Source organism: Cucurbita pepo, chromosome LG06 (assembly GCF_002806865.2).
Source record: "Cucurbita pepo subsp. pepo cultivar mu-cu-16 chromosome LG06, ASM280686v2, whole genome shotgun sequence".
In the NCBI taxonomy this organism is placed as follows: Eukaryota; Viridiplantae; Streptophyta; class Magnoliopsida; order Cucurbitales; family Cucurbitaceae; genus Cucurbita; species Cucurbita pepo.
The window spans coordinates 9,907,682-9,924,445 of record NC_036643.1 but is presented as its reverse complement, the minus strand read 5'-3'; the positions used below and the strand labels follow the sequence as shown (position 1 = coordinate 9,924,445).

At 35.0% G+C, this 16,764-nt stretch overlaps 2 protein-coding genes and 1 long non-coding RNA gene across 3 annotated transcripts; 1 reads left to right on the top strand and 2 right to left on the bottom strand.

Moving 5' to 3' along the window:
* Positions 1 to 675: 675 nt before the first annotated feature.
* On the bottom strand, positions 676 to 2,026 carry LOC111796793 (HIV Tat-specific factor 1 homolog). The gene is made up of 2 exons (XM_023679552.1): positions 1,687 to 2,026; positions 676 to 1,022 (listed from the first exon to the last, which is right to left on the bottom strand). Exons 1-2 carry the CDS (start codon positions 1,898 to 1,900, stop codon positions 676 to 678), a joined length of 561 nt encoding a protein of 186 aa, XP_023535320.1. The 5' UTR covers positions 1,901 to 2,026.
* A 4,405-nt stretch (positions 2,027 to 6,431) lies between these two features.
* Positions 6,432 to 7,332, top strand: LOC111796943. The gene is made up of 2 exons (XR_002815444.1): positions 6,432 to 6,522; positions 6,977 to 7,332. It is a non-coding gene; the product is annotated as an uncharacterized LOC111796943 (long non-coding RNA).
* A 2,232-nt stretch (positions 7,333 to 9,564) lies between these two features.
* Positions 9,565 to 15,812, bottom strand: LOC111796928 (TVP38/TMEM64 family membrane protein slr0305-like). Its single transcript, XM_023679741.1, has 7 exons — positions 15,222 to 15,812; positions 14,260 to 14,312; positions 13,252 to 13,344; positions 12,945 to 13,168; positions 12,722 to 12,788; positions 11,463 to 11,576; positions 9,565 to 9,755 (listed from the first exon to the last, which is right to left on the bottom strand). Exons 1-7 carry the CDS (start codon positions 15,658 to 15,660, stop codon positions 9,732 to 9,734), a joined length of 1,014 nt encoding a protein of 337 aa, XP_023535509.1. The 5' UTR covers positions 15,661 to 15,812; the 3' UTR covers positions 9,565 to 9,731.
* Positions 15,813 to 16,764: the final 952 nt, after the last annotated feature.

Here is a 16,764-nt window from a genome sequence, read left to right as displayed (position 1 = left end):
ATTGCATTATCAAGAGTAAAACAAAAATTACCACAACACAAAAGGGTTAAATTCTTGTCAAGCACATCACCAAAGAACCTTTTCAACAATANATTTTTTAACATTCAGGCCATGTTATCTTCAGAATGCATCCGTCTGTATTCAAGCATTCCATTGAATGAATAATTAAAATGTTTCAAAGAAAGGCAGGCATCGCCATTCCACTTGCTGCATACCTCTATCAAGGTTATATTATAAGTAAGGTCTTTGAACTTTCAAAGTTGTATCTAATAGATTCCTACTAAGCTTTAAAAAACATCTAATAGGCCCGGAACTTTAAAAAGTGACTAATACATTCCTAAACAACTAATTTGGTGTCTGATGGACCCTTGAACTTTAAGAAACATATCATCAGTCAACAAACTATAAGACATAACATTGAAACTTCATAAACTTAATAACCTTATTGAGAACCCTATTAGATACAACATTGAAAATTAGGATTTTCCCAGTTTGTAAACCTACTAGATACACCTCTAAAAGTTCAAGGACTGACCTTGTAATTTAACCATAAAAAATAATTAATATCATTACTTGATATAAAGGCTGGAAAAATATTGTTTAAAAAAGGTATAAATAAACTGTGTGTCAAGCTTGGACAACAATCCTAGGATTAAAATTAAATATCTCACAAGTTCACACCTTACTGTTAGGAACTTCCATTCTGTATGTTGTTGTTTCGGCCCCAGATGAAGGTTGATCTTGCTCAGCATTCGAAGCATTCTCCTGCAGTGGCAGTGCAGCCTCCACTTCTGGAGGTTGACTTTCTTCCTTGGAGAGTTCTTGAGTTTTGTCCTCCTGAGAGATTTCAGCAGCAGAATCCTGAGCATCACCTGCTTCATGAGGCTCTGAGGTGAGTTGCTCAGCTTCCTCTTTTTCAGGTACCTCCTCCAATGAAGCAGGTTGTTCCTCTTGAGATGATTGATTACCATCTTCCTTAGCCAGCTCTTCTGGCTTCTTTTCTTGATACCCGTTCTCACTAACTGTAGAAGAAAATTAAACACGAATATATCGTACTTTAGAGCAAGAATAAATAATCATATATTACTTTCATGAACCATCGATTGCATTATCAAGAGTAAAACAAAAATTACCACAACACAAAAGGGTTAAATTCTTGTCAAGCACATCACCAAAGAACCTTTTCAACAATAATCCAATTTTTACAACTCAAACTATATATATAGCATAACATGTGTTGGCTGGAAATTTCTCCATCTAATCAAGAAAATATGCACTTAAATTCCAGGCCAGATAATGGGAAACATCAGCTTTTCCAAGAGAAAAATTATGTGATTTCTACATCCAAGATCTATGTTCACTTTCATTCTCCCTGTCCTTACATTATCTATGGTAGAATTACATTATCTGCCAGAAACAAAGCTTAAAATACAAGAATCTATGCAGCATAGACCGTTGTGTCCATGTCTAACACACGTCAAACTAGGACACTCCAAAAATTTGGGCACTAGAAAAATCGTCCAGCATTTTTCGCTAGCAGCTACCAGGTACTTAAAGAAGTAGACGGAAAGAGACAAACAAAATCCACAAATACACATTCGATATCTCCATGGATTTCAAGAACACAAAAGCTGAAATCACCTCAAAATGCTACAATACGCAAGGAAGAAAGAAAAAGAAAAATACCATTTTCCTCGGACTCCCCGTCGAGCCGAAGACGCTTGGCCTCGGATTCGTCATCAGTGGCAACGTCGGAGCTGTCAGGAGCAGTAGACTCCTCGCCATTATTCTCCGTGGGGGCTTCATCAATGGGTTCACTGTCCAAATCTGCAAGCTTCCGCTTGTGATCCAAGGGCTCGGGGCTCGCCACTCCGGTAGCTACAACAACTTCTTCGGCCATGGTGACCAAGAAAGGCGAATAAAAGTAGTGTTGTGTTTCTCCAAAAGCGCTGGATGGTGGCTGGCGAGGGAGATCGAATCTAGGGTTCAAGAGGAGAGGAGAAAACCGTGAGAGCTAAAGGAAACGATACGGTGTGATATACGTAATTGTTACAGATATTTTTATTTTATATGCTTAGAAATATCTAAAAATAAAGCTAATTTTATATAAATAAATAACACTAAATTAATAATAATATATAATATTAAATATTTTTAAATTTTAAATAATAACTTTTAAACTTTCCATTTTTTTAAAAAGTTAAAAAAAAAAAAAAAAAAAAAAACGTTTAAAAAATTAGGAATGTAAATAGTTGGAGTTGGGTTGTGTTGAGGGATTTTTTTTTACCCAATCCAAAACAACGAGTGCAAAACAACGAGTGCAATGGTCGACCAAAGTAATATAAAAAAAATATAAAGATAGATTATGAAATTAAATAAATAAATAAAGATTAGTTTAAAGGTATTGTATCCAAATAAAAAATAAATAAAAATATTTTAATTGAAATAGGAGGTTTAAAAAATTAGGAATGTACATGGTCCGGGTTAGTAGATTGAGTCAAACCGAGTCGAAACGAGGCGACCAAGTAATATAAAAGAAATTATAATAAAAAAAAATAAAAAGATAGATCATGAAATTAAATAAATAATAAAAAAAAAACTAAGTAATATAAACAAAATATATAATTAAAAAAATAAAAGAATAGATCATGACATTAAATAAATAATTAAAAAAACTAAATAATATAAAAAAAAAATTATAATAAAAAAATGGAAGAATAGATCATGAAATTAAATAAATAAAAAAAAAATTAAGTAATATAAAAGAAATTATAATAAAAATAAATAAAAGAATAGATCATAAAATTAAATAAATAATAAAAAAAACTAAGTAATATAAAAGAAATTATAATAAAAAAAATAAAAGGATAGATTATGACATTAAATAAATAATTAAAAAAACTAAATAATATAAAAGAAATTATAATAAAAAAAATAGAAGAATACATCATGAAATTAAATAAATAATAAAAAAAAATTAAGTAATATAAAAGAAATTATAATAAAAATAAATAAAAGAATAGATCCTAAAATTAAATAAATAATAAAAAAAAGTAAAAAATATAAAAAAAAAATTATAATAAAAAAAATAGAAGAATATCTCATGAAATTAAATAAATAATTAAAAAAATAATTTAAAGATAGTATATATGACAACAATATATATATATATTAATAAAAAATATATTTTTTAATTGAAATATGCTACTAGTTTACTAACATAGAAGATAATAATTACATTAAAATTGAGAATATGTTTAACTAAAAATAATAAAATAACAAAATAATATAAAAACAATTATAATAAAAAAAATAAAAGAAATTAAACAAAANGAAAAAAAAAAAAAAAAAAAAAAAAACGTTTAAAAAATTAGGAATGTAAATAGTTGGAGTTGGGTTGTGTTGAGGGATTTTTTTTTACCCAATCCAAAACAACGAGTGCAAAACAACGAGTGCAATGGTCGACCAAAGTAATATAAAAAAAATATAAAGATAGATTATGAAATTAAATAAANAATAATAAATTAAAAAAACTATGTAATAGACTAGAGTAAAAAATGGGCCTGAGTTCNGTTTAAAGGTATTGTATCCAAATAAAAAATAAATAAAAATATTTTAATTGAAATAGGAGGTTTAAAAAATTAGGAATGTACATGGTCCGGGTTAGTAGATTGAGTCAAACCGAGTCGAAACGAGGCGACCAAGTAATATAAAAGAAATTATAATAAAAAAAAATAAAAAGATAGATCATGAAATTAAATAAATAATAAAAAAAAAACTAAGTAATATAAACAAAATATATAATTAAAAAAATAAAAGAATAGATCATGACATTAAATAAATAATTAAAAAAACTAAATAATATAAAAAAAAAATTATAATAAAAAAATGGAAGAATAGATCATGAAATTAAATAAATAATAAAAAAATTAAGTAATATAAAAGAAATTATAATAAAAATAAATAAAAGAATAGATCATAAAATTAAATAAATAATAAAAAAAACTAAGTAATATAAAAGAAATTATAATAAAAAAAATAAAAGGATAGATTATGACATTAAATAAATAATTAAAAAAACTAAATAATATAAAAGAAATTATAATAAAAAAAATAGAAGAATACATCATGAAATTAAATAAATAATAAAAAAAAATTAAGTAATATAAAAGAAATTATAATAAAAATAAATAAAAGAATAGATCCTAAAATTAAATAAATAATAAAAAAAAGTAAAAAATATAAAAAAAAAATTATAATAAAAAAAATAGAAGAATATCTCATGAAATTAAATAAATAATTAAAAAAATAATTTAAAGATAGTATATATGACAACAATATATATATATATTAATAAAAAATATATTTTTTAATTGAAATATGCTACTAGTTTACTAACATAGAAGATAATAATTACATTAAAATTGAGAATATGTTTAACTAAAAATAATAAAATAACAAAATAATATAAAAACAATTATAATAAAAAAAATAAAAGAAATTAAACAAAATAATAAATTAAAAAAACTATGTAATAGACTAGAGTAAAAAATGGGCCTGAGTTCGACCAGTAAAGTACCTACGCACACCATTAATAATGAAAGATTCTTAATATAGTTTATATATTTTTATTTGGATTGGGTCGCTCGAGTTTACCCGAGGGTTTTGTCCCACGAACTCGAAACCGAACCGATTCAATTCAGGTTCAAAAAAATGAACTCAACCTACCTGCTAATCCAACTCAACTCAACCCTTATAGTTCGGGTTGGGTTGGTTCAGGTTGTCGGGTTGAATGTACACCCCTATTAAAAATAATATTAATGAAATTTTAAGAGTATCATTAATACATTTTTACATCGGTAAAAGAATGCAATTTTTTCTTCTTAAATTCAATATATGGACAAAAATTGTCTATGGGCGTCTCATAAATTATCTCCAAATTTTTTAATATTACTTCTAAAAGTTTATGAGTATTTTTTAAATGGACGAACACGGTCTATCGACACCTCATAAATTATCTCCAAATTTTAATGTTACTTTTGAAAGTTTATGAGTATTTTTTAAACGTGATACAAAAGAGTATTTTTTTAACTTTCTTATAATAAAAAAAAAGTTAAAAAGGTGATTTATTTATGAATTCTTACTTTTATTTATCCAGAGAATCGTGAAATATAGAAAAAGTAATGAGAAAATCGTAGTGAATCGTGAAGAACACTTGACCATGGCGGAAGATGGCCTTCAAGGTCGTTCATTTATCCGAAGTTCTTACTCTTCGGTCTAACAAGGTCGAACTATTACAAGTCTCACAACCTCTTGCATTTTCTTTCATACATTGTAAATACGGCGATGGTACAAATTTTGGCGAGTGGTCGAGTATGGCCACGTTTCAAACATTGATCCACGAGTGTTATCCAACGATTGTTACAACGAGTGGTCGGCTAATCTGCATACGTACTCGAAGTTTCATAAATTTTGTGATTGAAGTGTTTGATGATACAACGATTGTTACACCGTAGGATAGAAAGAGCAATGCACATGCATTGTGCAGACCCACAAATTATAACCAAACAATACTTTTCAATCTCCTTTTAGCCCCGTTCATCTTCGGGGCGCACGATTAGTGAACTATTAAAACGGCCAAAATAATTAATAAATTAAAACTATTAAAATAGTATTTAAACTATTAAAATGGAATAAATTATAAAGTATAATAATGAAAATGATATTTAAACTATTATATATTATATTAATTATAAAAAAAAAGTAAGAAATATATTTTTTTTAATAAAAAAAAAGAATAAATGTAAAATGAAAGGAATAAAAAAAATAATAATAAATAAATAAATAAATATATATATATATATATAAATAGAGACATAAGAATAGATAGCTTGTGGCTACGAGTATTCCGAAAGAAGCAACTGTAGAGAGGAAGGTGGAAGCAATGGGTATCTCATCGGGGCCGAAGCTCTCAGGGTTGCAAAAGCAAGTACTCAGTCTATACAGAGCATTTCTTCGAGCAGCTCGTTCCAAATCCGCCGAAGATCGACGGCAAATGGAATCGGTTGTCGCCGCTGAGTTCCGCCGAAACGCCGAGCAAATCGATCGCAAAAATTTCATCCACATCGAGTACCTTCTTCGTCGAGGTAACAAACAGTTGGATCAACTTAAAAGCTCTGCAACCGTTCGAGTATCAAGATTCTGAGCCTTGAAATTGTATGTACATTGCTTCGATTCTTGGCTGTTGTTCTGATTTAATCGATTTTGGATAGATTTTGAACCCTAGAAAATAAACTGCGATTGATTTGCTTTCTCTCCTCTTGAACTCTTGATTTGCAATTTTGTTGGTGGATTCTAAGAGACGAATCGCTCTGTTGATTTGCTCGATACTGAATTTTTTTGTCCTTCATGAACTTGTTTTTCAGTGACGATCAATTTTGGAAAACAGTCCAAGTCGGTGGTAGAATCCTTGAAATGCTTGAAAATGTGGACAATGGATTTTTCTTCCTTTGTGAGGTTAAGGTATGAATTTACACAAAATTCTAAATTTAACAATCATTATATATATTCTAGATTAGAAGATACATTTGATCTTAGTAATTTAGAATTTATTTTATTTCATTTCTATATTCAAACATCTGAACTTCAAATCTTAAGAATAAGAAGAAAACAAAAGTTCAAATTTTGCAAATTGTACTAATTAAAACCTTAAACTTCCTAACTAAATCTATTTAGACGGATTCATAACTATTTTCTACTAGATTTTATTGCAAAATTACCTAAATAATATCATTTTTTTTCTTCAAAGTTGCGAATGTAGTTCTTCCTAAATAAATAAACATTGAAGGAGAAAACAAGATAAAAAATTCCAATCCCTATAATCCAAAAGTTCTAACAATTCTGTCTATAATTGTGTTAATCCCTACATTTACACAAGTCTTACAAGGATAAGAATTATGTATTGACAATTTTACAGTGAAATCCTAAGCGATTAGACGGTTTTGATTAGCCCATTCGATCGTCTTTGTTCAAGCCGAGGGAACACAATTGCAATATGTCGACCACTAAACAAAGAGTCGTAGATAAAGGTACAGTTTCATTACCAAGACAACATTGTGCACGATTGACAACTAAGTCCATAGTCAGTCAAATAAATAATTTTTTCAGCATAAAAAACATGTAATGCATGCAAGTATTGACCTTATTTTTAGTAGGAAAATATGGTCGTTACTAAATTATGAAAGTATGAAAGTATTATGTGTATCATGACCCATGTACCGTGATTTAAAATATAGGATCTCATGCATGTGGTATACAAACACCGGTTACTTCTCTAGCATGTTACATATGATCACATACTATGATAAGAAACACGCTCTTGTCTTTTCGTTAATTTCTTATAGCGTACGTGTGCACTAGTCTGTAGTCAGATTTAGAGGGTACTTATATAAATTTGCCAGGTACAAAAAAGTACTATACATCCAACCCTATCTAGAAAAGAAAGTAAAGTTAAAGGAATAGGTAGGTTTCACCATGAACTATGTTGCATATGATTGCATTTTTCAACCCCAACAATGGGGTCGCTTACTGAGTATTAAATACTCAACTTATGTTTAACAGTGCGACTTGTAAAATCAAGCTCAATGGAGAAAGAAATCTAGCTCTCTAAGGCTTTTTAAACACCAACCCATCAGTTTGCGCGTTTATGAACGGGAGCCGAAAAGCATCCAACTTATATTTGTCTTGTAATAGCTCAAGTCCACCGCTAGCAAATATCGTCTTTTTTGGACTTTTCCTTTTGAGCTTTTTCTCAAGAGGTTTCCACACCCTTATAGAGAATGTTTTGTCCTTCCCAACCAATGTGGGATCTCACAATCCACTCCCCTTCGAGGCCCATGTTTTGTCCTTCCCAACCAATGTGGGATCTCACAATCCACTCCCCTTCGAGGCCTAGCGTCCTTGTTGGCACACCATCCGGTGTCCACCCTCCTTCAAGGCATAACGTCCTCGTTGGCAAACTGTTTGATGACTACCTCTAATACCATTTGTAACAGTCCAAGCGAAACTGCTATCGGAGGCTATAAGTATAGCAGCTGGACGTGACTGGTTATACCCTCCGATTAAAGAGTTTCACTTCCAATCTCCCACGTGGCAGGAACAAATCGACACAAGCTGGACCCGACCGACGCCTTCGACACGAATGGGAAGCACTTACCTCACCCATGTAACGCTAAGCATTTAAAATTTTATTACCAGTAATTTTGGGAGGAACATTGATGCTTTACAACCAAATCTGCACAAAACTTTCGAAATGGCAACCAATTAAGACATGGGGTATCAAGGAGTTCGAGAGGTTCGGGGCACCCGACAATGTGTTCCAAGGCTACAATTAGCATATCGCCAGAAGCTAAGACGAGATTGAATGAAGCTTAAGTTTATATTTGGGTGCCTCCACCCTTAGAACATTGGTAGCTACTTCAACTCCAATTTATAGAGCGTCATCTTCCATCTCGACAAAGCTGTACAAAAAATGGCATTTGATAGCTTAGATTGAGCTTCATGTAACTTAGCCTCGACCTCATACAACTTCTTTCGAGCTTATTCATCCTAATATGATAGCAATCGATATCTTAGATTGAGCTTCATGCAACTTAGCCTTGACCTCATACTTCTTTTCGAGTTTGTTCGTCCTGATATGATAGCAATCAATAGCTTAGATTGAGCTTTATGTAACTTAGCCTCGACCTCATACAACTTCTTTTCGAGTTTGTTCGTCCTGATATAATAGCAAACCATATCTCGGATTTCATCTCTAAGCGACGAGTCCTCTTTGCTTAGGTAAATATTGCATCTTTCCAGCCATTTTCCTATGCATATTGCACAAAGTGTCCCATATTTTATACCTTTAAATTTTTCTCTAGTTAGACCCTTAGATTATGATCCATAACTATTTCCACTAAATAGTGCCCAGGATTATCCCCACGAAGCGCATTCTTTGACCCAAACCTATGTTGAACAATGTCAAGTCAGAAAAAATAATGCAGCTTAGTATACACCTTCGTCGGATCTTACCGTCTGTTCCTGTGTTGAAGCTGTCACGGTCGCCATCAACGTAGCCTTCTGCTGGCACTAGTCGTTGTGTTTAGCAAGTCATTGTTTGATCTCGGTGCTCGATGTGTTGAAGCTGTCGCCATAGCCCGTCGCTGCTAAACAGTATGACACCACTGCCTATGTATGCTTGTCTATGTATACACATTCAGGACGATGGGTATAATTACAAATACAATGTTCATCAGATTACGAAACGACATTCCTTAACGAATCATTAACTCTAACTCTAACATGGTGCAATCGACTTAATTGTCCCTATCGTTCCACTTATTGTCGTAAAACATGCAAACGATCTAAAAGATCGAGTTCCCACCATCATTCTATCATGTTCAATAAAAAAAAGTTACAAATTCCATAATTGAAATTAAAAAAAGAGAAATACAGGCTGAATGAAGGAATTTGAATTTCTGAATGATCCATGGCCACCAAAAACTCATATTTTCTAATTTAAAGTAAAAAAGAGTTAATATTACAATTAGATTAATTAAATTGATTATTGTAAATATTGTACATTATCAGCAGCAGTAAGAAGTTTCTCTTAATTGGTCAAATAAAAAAAATATACAGAGCATTGCCAATTTTCAAAATTTATACCTTCTACATTCAACAAGGCGCCATGTCTATTCAATATCCTTCATAGCATCCTGCAATATTAAAAACAATATCGAGAATTGATAAAGCTCCTATAAAAATACGTGTATAAGAGAAGGCGCGTGACGAGAGAGAGGGGGGAAATGATGTTACATGAGTTAGTTAGTAGTGTACCCAAAGAGGAAGGTGTAGGGAGACGAGGCAATGCATTCGCTTATTTAGGTAAAGGAAGAGAGCTGAGAGAGGTATTGTGAGATCCCACATCGGTTGGGGAGGAGAATGAAACATTGTTTATAAGGGTGTAGAAACCTCTCCCTAGAATACCTGTTTTAAAAACCTTGAGGGGAAGCCCAAAGAGGACAATATCTACTAGCGGTGGGCTTGAGCTGTTACAAGTATCTTCTTGCTAATCATTTTGTGAGGTTATTGTGGGAGTTCGTAACCGCCCGAGCCCACCGCTGACAGATATTGTCTTCTTTGGGCTTTCCCTTCTCAGCTTCCCCTCAAGGTTTTAAAACGCGTCTATTAGGGAGAGGTTTCCACACTCTTATGAGAAATGCTTCGTTCTCATCTCCAATCAGTGCACAACGTCTATTAGGGAGAGGTTTCTACACTCTTATAAAGAATGCTTTGCTCTCATCTCCAACCAACGCGGGATCTTGATGGGAAATGACTATGTGCATGGAAGTTCAGATGGAAACGTTGGAGAACAAAGTTGGGTCGATCCCGAAGTTTGTGAAAGGAGTTGGGAAAAGTCATTGCTAAGAGCGCGACAAAGTCAGTTAAGGAAGGATTGGGGGAGGTGTTTTCTCAGATGGAAGGGTAAAAAATGACCGAGGAAGCTGCTACTAGTGGAAGAGACGAAGGAAAGAAAAAGAAAATGAGGTTGAGGTGACAATGCAAATGATTAGGAAAGTGCTAGCTCAAGCCTTTGATTTGCGGCTAAGGAAGTTATAGACATTCCAGTGTTCGGCGTGGGGAGAATCGCTATGGATGGGTGCATCTAAGTGGAACAGTATTTTGTGGCTAATCGGCTACTCGAGACGGAGAAGCTGGAAGTTGTTGTACTGCGTCTAGAAGGGCAAACTTTAAACTCACATCAATGGGCGGAGCAACGCCGTCCAATTGAAGGATGGGACAATGAAGCAGGTCGACAAGCCAAGTTACGTTACGAAACGACGGTGGGTGAATGGTGCATTATCTAACACACCACGAAGAGTGGACAAAGTTGCCAAGGTAAGGTATAAGTAGATTACGGTGTTACCAAGGGTGTCAAGCTACAAGCTTAACAGGAGCCAGGTGGGACCCCAGGACATAACCTCAAAGGTCGGGATTCCAAAGTGAGTTTCAATAAGCAACTCTAAAGTTAAGTCTGTACAAGTGAAATACGAAAGTTCGCTAAATTGGGTGTCAACCAGATAACAAATAGATGCTCCACGTTGGCGCATGACTCCTCGCCAAAATCACATCCACTCTTGCTAGATAAAAATGCCTTAGAATATACTATAAGGGGATACGACTAGTTGTTAAATCTTCCTACCCAGGTTATATGCTATTAATGTCGTTGTTGCTTCACACGTTAGTGAGAAGTGGGCACGACGAGGAAGGTGTAAGGCAATGTGTTTGTTGAAGAGAGGTGAGGAGTATGAACTTGTAAAATATAATATCATGATCAAGTCAATTCCATGATTACGAGTTCATCCAGTAAATATAAAACGAGTTGATTGCATAAAGTTTGCAGTAGCAATAAGCCATATTACCTTGGCTAATCGTGTAACGTATGCAGCAGCCAATGCTGTCGCCAACAATCCAAGTCCTAAAGTCCACAGCTGACCATTTCCCCCTCCAAGCAAACCAACTTCAGATTCTTCTTGCTGAAAAAACGCCAAGTAAAATTAACAGCGGAAAAGAAACTAGGCAACAAGATGGAAAATTGGAAACAAACAATACGAGAGACGGAAAACTGAACTAAGAATCGAGGTCATAGATTATCTTTAAAGGAAAACCATAAACAATATGCATGGTGTCACAATCGCACTCTTGCAATAGTAGGATAGCGATTGTGCGGTACTTGTTCTAACCAAGCGAACAAGTCAGTCGGGAGAAATTTGGACGTTGCGGACAACGTCGGCGTATGTTCGGGCCTCGAGTCACGTTTCGAGAAAATGTTTAGAAAACGTGCGCGAGGAAATACATTTGAAAACAGTTTGAAGAATTAAAGAAAGTAACGTTAAGAAATATCACGACTTAAATAGCATATAACTCAGGGTAGAAGAAGTGACAACTAGTCATATCCCCCATAGTACATTTTGGGGCATTTTAGCCCTGGTGGTTGTAGACATGGTTTTGGTGAACGGTCATACACTCCCGTATTGACCCAACGTGAAATGCTAAAGACCTATCTAAGATGAAAGCATGTAAAAGGAGTTTGGAACATGCATGCAACCATGGACAACAAGTCCTGAACAAGCAAGACCAGGACATCCACCATGTGGCCATAGGAAACACGCCTTGGACAAGCATGACTGTGAAAATCCTCCCCCACTCAATTGGTTGACGTCTCTGTCAACCGACTCGGACAAGCAAGACTAGGACATCTGCCATGTGGCCATAGGCAACACGCCTCGGACAAGCATGACCGTGACACATGGCACAATGCAATACCATACATTGTCAAGAAAGCACAAGGATGTGTTAGACATAACTCCTAAAAAAGTGTTCTTCATGAATCACTTATAATGTAAACACTCCAGGAAATAAATGAGTTAAATGCTCCCTCTAAAAAGCACTTCAAGTAAATTTTATCTATTTTTCTAATTTCTCAAGTGAATTGCACTCATCAAAGAATTTAAAAAGGACTTTTAATTGGTCACATGAACTTTTTACTAATTGAAATTTTAACCAAAAGAGAACCCATTCATAAAACGAACATGCCTATACACTACAAATTTACAAGGTCGATGTTATTACGAAAAATATAACATCTCTAAGCAGCAAGGTAGACAGATCGAAAACTTACGATAATTGCACGTCCAAAGGCACCCGCACTCACATAAGCCCACGTTCCCGGAAGCATCCCAAGCCAGCTGCAATCAGATAATAAATCCGTTACGATTTCAACAATTTCTAAAGTTCATACAGCTCGTAACATTACGTATGTATCGATAATATTGGCTAAGGTGAACCAAAAAGGCATATTGATGAAAAGAAAAGCTACAATCATTTAGGAACTGAAAGCTGACCTTCCCAACACATAGGGGACAAATTTGACAGATGTGAGTCCATATAAATAATTTCCAAGAGAAAATGGAAGCAAAGGGCTCAAACGTAGGAGAGTGACTACTTTGAAACCATTTTCTCCAATAGCTTTATCAATGGCAGCAAATTTTTTGTTTCCTTCTACGAGCTTAAGAATTCGCTCACGAGCAAAATACCGAGCAATCAAAAACGCAACACTAGCAGCAACCTGAAATGATTGGAGATAATAAGCTAATAATTAGCGGGCATATGTTAATCCATCGGTTTGTTTTACTTGCACAAAACACTCACCGTTCCACTGATCGAAACTATAACCGTCCCGATCAAAGAGCCAAAGAGTAGCCCAGCTGACATTGTTAATGGAATGGCTGGAATTGCAAGAATCTAGAAGGGAAGAACTCATTCCATAAATTTCAGAACTAGTTGGCAAAAGCTAAAACATAAACCATGATAGTCTTAGCATATATGTTATAGAGCTAAGCAAGCATAGATCTTCTGGAGTACTACAAAAGTATCAGGTTCCCTCCTTGCATTAGCTCATGGCCTCGGCTCCATTTGATCCCAGGTGCGAACTAAAAATTATAGCTATACTAAGCCTTGTTGAGGATGGTTGGGAGGGAGTCCCATATTGGCTAATTTAGGGAATGATCATGGATTTCGGGAATGATCATGGGTTTATAAGTAAGGAATACATCTCCATTGGTATGAGGCCTTTTCGGGAAACCCAAAGCAAAGCCATGAAAGCTTATGCTCAAAGTGGACAATATTATACCATTGTGAAGATCGGTGATTCCTAACATGATAACAGAGTCATGCCTTTAATTTATCCATGTCAATAGAATCCTCAAGTGTCGAACAAAGAAATTGCTAGTCTCGAAGGTGTGGTCAAAAGTGACTCATGTGTCGAACAAAGGGTGTACTTTGTTCGAGGGCTCCAGAGAAAGGAGTCGAGCCTCGATTTAGGGGAGGCTGTTCGAGGGCTACATAGACCTCAAGGAAGGCTCTATGGTGTACTTTGTTCGAGGGGAGGATTGTAGAGAATTGTTGGGTGGGAGTCCCACATTGGCTAATTTAGGGAATGATCATGAGTTTATAAGTAAGGAATACATCTCCATTGGTATGAGGCCTTTTGGGGAAGCCCAAAGCAAAGCCATGAGAGCTTATGCTCAAAGTGGACAATATCATACTGTTGTGTTGTGGAGAGTTGTGATTCCAAACAAGCCTTACCACGAAGGGCACCTTAACAGACGTAAAAGGCATAGTTCTTACATATTTGGATTAAGGGAAAAATATGTGTACCTCCAATCCTGCATACACTGCTACAAATAAAGCATATCCTGCTGGACCATATCCTGTTCATCAAAAGCTCTATGTTATGAATTGCATGATTGAGAGAGAAGCTTCAGAGAAATGGAGAGCTCCTCAGCTATTCAATGTATCTTTTTTTTGTTTGGTAATGATTCTATGTTAAAACACACACAGAAAAAGTAGTATCTGCATTGTCAGAAACTAAAGGGTAGAGATATCAATAGCATCAGCTTCTACATCCAAATATCATAGCATCAAATGATTTGTTATAACTCCTAAGATTTGCATTAAAAAAAAACTATTTTTGTAACGGGCCAAGATCACCACTAGCAGATATTGTCCTCTTTAGGCTTTCCCTTTCGAGCTTCCCATCAAGGTTTTTAAAACGCGTATGCTAGGGAGAGGTTTTCACACCCTTATGAAGAGTGTTTCGTTCTCCTCCCCAATTGATATGGGATCTCACAATCCACCCCCCTTCAAGACCCAGCCACTTGTTCATGTAATCCACATACACACAGAATTTTGGGAAAGCCCATAGCAAAGCCATGAGAGCTTATGCTCAAAGTGCACAATATCATACCATTGTAGAGATCCGTAATTTTTAACATGGTAACAGAGTCATGCCTTTAACTTAGTCATGTTAATAAAATCCTCAAATGTCGAACAAAGAACTTGTGAGCCTCGAAGGTGTAGTTAAAAGTGACTCAAGTGTTGAACAAAGGTGTACTTTGTTCAAGGACACCAAAGAAGGAGTCAAGCCTCGATTAATGGGAAGCTGTTCCGGGGCTCCATAGGAGAGGCTCTATAGTGTATTGTTAGGAGGGAGTCTCACATCAGTAGGAAAATCCAAAGCAAAGTCTAAGACATGAGTACTCAAAGTGGACAATATCATATCATTCATAACTTTCCCCAATCCAAAACTTCAAAAAAAAAAAAAAAAATGACAAAATTACCATCAATAAACGTCGAGAATTGATTCAAAAACGCATTAATCGGGTCCCTGTAAACATATCCAGCAAACGCAAATCCACCGATAACCCCAACAAGCAACACACCGGCCAAAAGAGTACCCTTAACCGCAGTATCATCTTCCAAAGCCGCCTGATCTCCCTCCGCGCCCTTACTCCCTTCATCGACGTCGCCGTCGTCATCCTCGTCGGATTTGGGGCTAAAGAGCCACTTGAAGCTCTGAGGGGCAGTAGTGGGTGATTTCTGAAGAGTAGGCTTCTTGGATTGCTTGAGAGAGGAACACGGCTTGAGGAAATGGAAGCGTTTGTTAGGTCTGAAGCTGAAGAGGAAAGAGGAGGAAAGAGGAGGAGAGAAATGGAGAGAAGAAAGACATGGCGGTGGAGGGTTTGACGACGACGGTATTAAGGTCAGAAGGGCGCGCATTATAAAGAGGAGAGAAGGAATTGTGTGGAAGAAGATCAGCTCATCAATGGCGATCTCTCTGTGAGATTAGAGGAAGAACAAGGAAGAAGATGAAATCTTCTGCAATTTTCTTCTTCTTCTTCTTCTTACGAGTTTTGATTTGGGATTATATGACGTGGGGCAATATAGAACATATGGAATGAATGAATTTTACAACTGAAAAATAATAATAATAAATAAATAAATAAATAAACTAAATTAATAAAAATATTTATAATTTTTCAAATAAAAACTCAAAAATATTTTTTTAACTTTAAAATTATTTAAAAAATATAAACGATAGATTTGTTAGATGAACACGACTCTCCACGATGGTATGATATTGTCCACTTTGAGCATAAGCTCTGCTTTCTTTGATTATAAACTCATTATCATTCCCTAAATTAGTCGATGTGGGACTTTCATCGAACACCTCCGCTCGAACAAAGTATGTCTCCCCTTAATCGAGGCTCGACTCGTTTTTGTTTTGGAGTCTTAGTCACTATTAGCCGATGTGGGACTATCATCCAACACCTCCCCTCGAAAAAGTACGCGTCCCCGTAATCGAGGCTCGACTTCTTTTCTTTTGGAGTCTTAGTCATTATTAGCCGATGTGGGACTTTCATCCAATACCTCCCCTCGAACAACTACGTCTCCCCTTAATCGAGACTTGACTCATTTTTCTTTTGGAGTTATTTGTTTGACATGGCTAAGTTTAGGGCATGACTCTGATACCATATTAGTTTGGAGTTATTTGTTTGACATGGCTAAGTTTAGGGCATGACTCTGATACCATGTTAGATTAACAAGATTCTCATCCAACACCTCCCCTCGAACAAAGTATGTCTCCCCTTAATCGAGGCTCGACTCCTTTTCTTTTGGAGTCTTAGTCATTATTAGCCGACGTGGGACTATCATCCAACACCTCCCCTCGAAAAAGTACGCCTCCCCTTAATCGAGGCTCGACTTCTTTTGAGTCTTAGTCATTATTAGCCTATGTGGGACTTTCATCCAATACCTCCCCTCGAACAAACTACGTCTCCCCTTAATTGAGACTCGACTCCTTTTTCTTTTGGAGTCCTTTGT